At 49.3% G+C, this 2,242-nt stretch overlaps 1 protein-coding gene across 1 annotated transcript; it reads left to right on the top strand.

The window, feature by feature from the left end:
- The first annotated feature begins 1,106 nt into the window (after positions 1-1,106).
- Positions 1,107-2,184, top strand: LOC113965783 (histone H1.11L-like). Its single transcript, XM_027679625.1, has one exon. The coding sequence runs from the start codon at positions 1,107-1,109 to the stop codon at positions 1,728-1,730; it is 624 nt and encodes a 207-aa protein (XP_027535426.1). The 3' UTR covers positions 1,731-2,184.
- The last annotated feature ends 58 nt before the right edge of the window (positions 2,185-2,242 follow it).

Raw genomic sequence — 2,242 nt, 5'->3', positions numbered from 1 at the left:
GACACAAAGATATATACGAAGTTTTAGCTGATAGGAAGGTATGTGTGCTAATAGGGTAGTCACCTCATCACGTATAAAGAGCTTTGCATCACTTTATGCTGCAGCCAAAGCTTTTATGTACAGAAACTGTTGTGACTTGATCTGGAACCTGGCAAAAGAGCAGTGAACAAAAATTGCAATTTTTCTTTGCAGCTTGGGATGAAAATATGAATGAAATGGTGCTTTCACATCTTTTGCAGATTCAACTTCTGCCAATTTTTTTCCCTGTTAGTGAATCATACAAACAGATTTTACAGATTTAGAATTGTGTGCTTTATTTAGAGTGTTTTTGCTTCTGTGTGCCAAAGACTTATATGAAGCTCTGTGGTCTGACAAAAACCTTTTAATCTTTGGTCTTCATGTGCCAAATTATTCCACTGATATTATAGAGCCTTTTGCTATGTTAACAATAGCTGAGACTGTCAGAGAAGGTAGCCCATTCTGAGGTGGATAAAGTATCTGCTGTGCAATACTTCATGCATAGAAGTGTGGAAAGTCTGGAAACTTTAGGTTTGGAAGTACGGGAAAGAAATATCCCTAACTGAGTGTTTCACAGTCGTCAGAGGTACAAACTTCTGTAGGAGAAGCAGTGGCAGAGCTTGTGAGTGTGCTACCTCACTCTCTTCGAAACCATTTTGTTTTAAAGAATGAGATTCTAACTGTTTGCTTTCTTATCTAATGTAAAAAGGACCCTCTAAAGATTAAGACAGAGTTTCCTAACTCACAAAGAAAACTAAAACTTTTACAAAGAATAACAAAACTTTCGCTCTCTCGAGGTCCGTTTAATGGCAGGACTGGGGATTTCTTGTCCCCCAGCCACGCAGATGCCTCTTTTTTCACGAGAAGACACCAACAGGCGAAAATAGCCGCTTCCACGGCCTCACAGATGTAGAAAAGGGGCGACTTCGTGACAGATAAAGGAATAAAGAGCCATTCCATTTTACCCCGAGAAACACAAGCAGGAGTTCGGAGCGCCGGGCGGGGCGGCAGGAGCCAATCAGCGCCCGCCGCGCTGCTATAAAAGGGGCGCGGCCGCAGCCACCACCGAAATTTGGCTCGTCAGTGGCATGTCCGAGACCGTCCCCGCCGCCCCGGCCCACGCCGCCAAGAAGCCGAAAAAAGCGGCGGCCGGCTCCAAAGCCCGCAAGCCCGCGGGGCCCAGCGTCACCGAGCTCATCACCAAGGCCGTGTCCGCCTCCAAGGAGCGCAAGGGGCTCTCCCTCGCCGCGCTCAAGAAGGCGCTGGCTGCCGGTGGCTACGATGTGGAGAAGAACAACAGCCGCATCAAGCTGGGGCTCAAGAACCTTGTTAGCAAAGGCACCCTGGTGCAGATCAGAGGTGTAGGTGCGTCTGGCTCTTTCCGCCTTAGCGAAAAGCCTGGAGAAGTGAAGGAAAAAGCTGCCAAGAAGAAAATAACTGCAGCCAAGCCCAAGAAGCCGGCAGCTAAGAAGCCCACTGGCGCCGCCAAGAAGCCCAAGAAGGCAGTGACAGTGAAAAAGAGCCCCAAGAAAGCCAAGAAGCCGGCGGCCAGCGCGGCCAAGAAAGCAGCCAAGAGCCCCAAAAAGGTGACAAAGGCTGCCAAGCCCAAAAAAGTGGCGGCAGCAGTGAAGAGCCCTCCTAAGGCAAAGGCGGTGAAGCCGAAAGCAGCCAAGCCGAAAGCAGCGAAGAAGGCAGCCCCCAAGAAGAAATAAATCCCCTGTGGAAGAAAAGGTATTTCTCCACACTTTAACCCAACGGCTCTTTTCAGAGCCACACACTCTTTCTTAGAAACGCTGAAATGCTGTTTGCCGCTGTTTTGTGGAAGAGGGGAGATATTTCGGGGAATGGTGGTGTGCTGGTGCAAGTGCCATTTCATTTCGGCAATGGCCACCCGGAGGAGAAAGATTCAGGGTCGCTCAAATTTCCCCTGCATAGAAAGGGGAGGGAAACACCGCACTGGTGGCTTTAAAATGCCGATACGGCATACGGATTGGGTACGGCCTCGGGAAGGCTGATCTGCTTCCTGAGAGCGCTGACAGCCCCGCCCCGGAGCCGGAGTGGTTTGAGCACGGGGCTGCGGCTCGTACTAACTGGGGGTGTGCGATTATATCAGACAATTTTAACATGCACCGCGGGTTTTTGAGACTTTAATGAAATTCAGGCTCTTTTTCTGACTTTGTAGGTGGCTCTGAAAAGAGCCTTTGGGTTTCTGTTGCTTAAATTT

Source organism: Neopelma chrysocephalum, unplaced genomic scaffold (assembly GCF_003984885.1).
Source record: "Neopelma chrysocephalum unplaced genomic scaffold, ASM398488v2 Primary Assembly neopelma1_59, whole genome shotgun sequence".
Lineage (NCBI taxonomy): Eukaryota > Metazoa > Chordata > Aves > Passeriformes > Pipridae > Neopelma > Neopelma chrysocephalum.
Note: the sequence above shows the minus strand (reverse complement) of the source record. Positions and strands in the feature narration are given on the sequence as shown.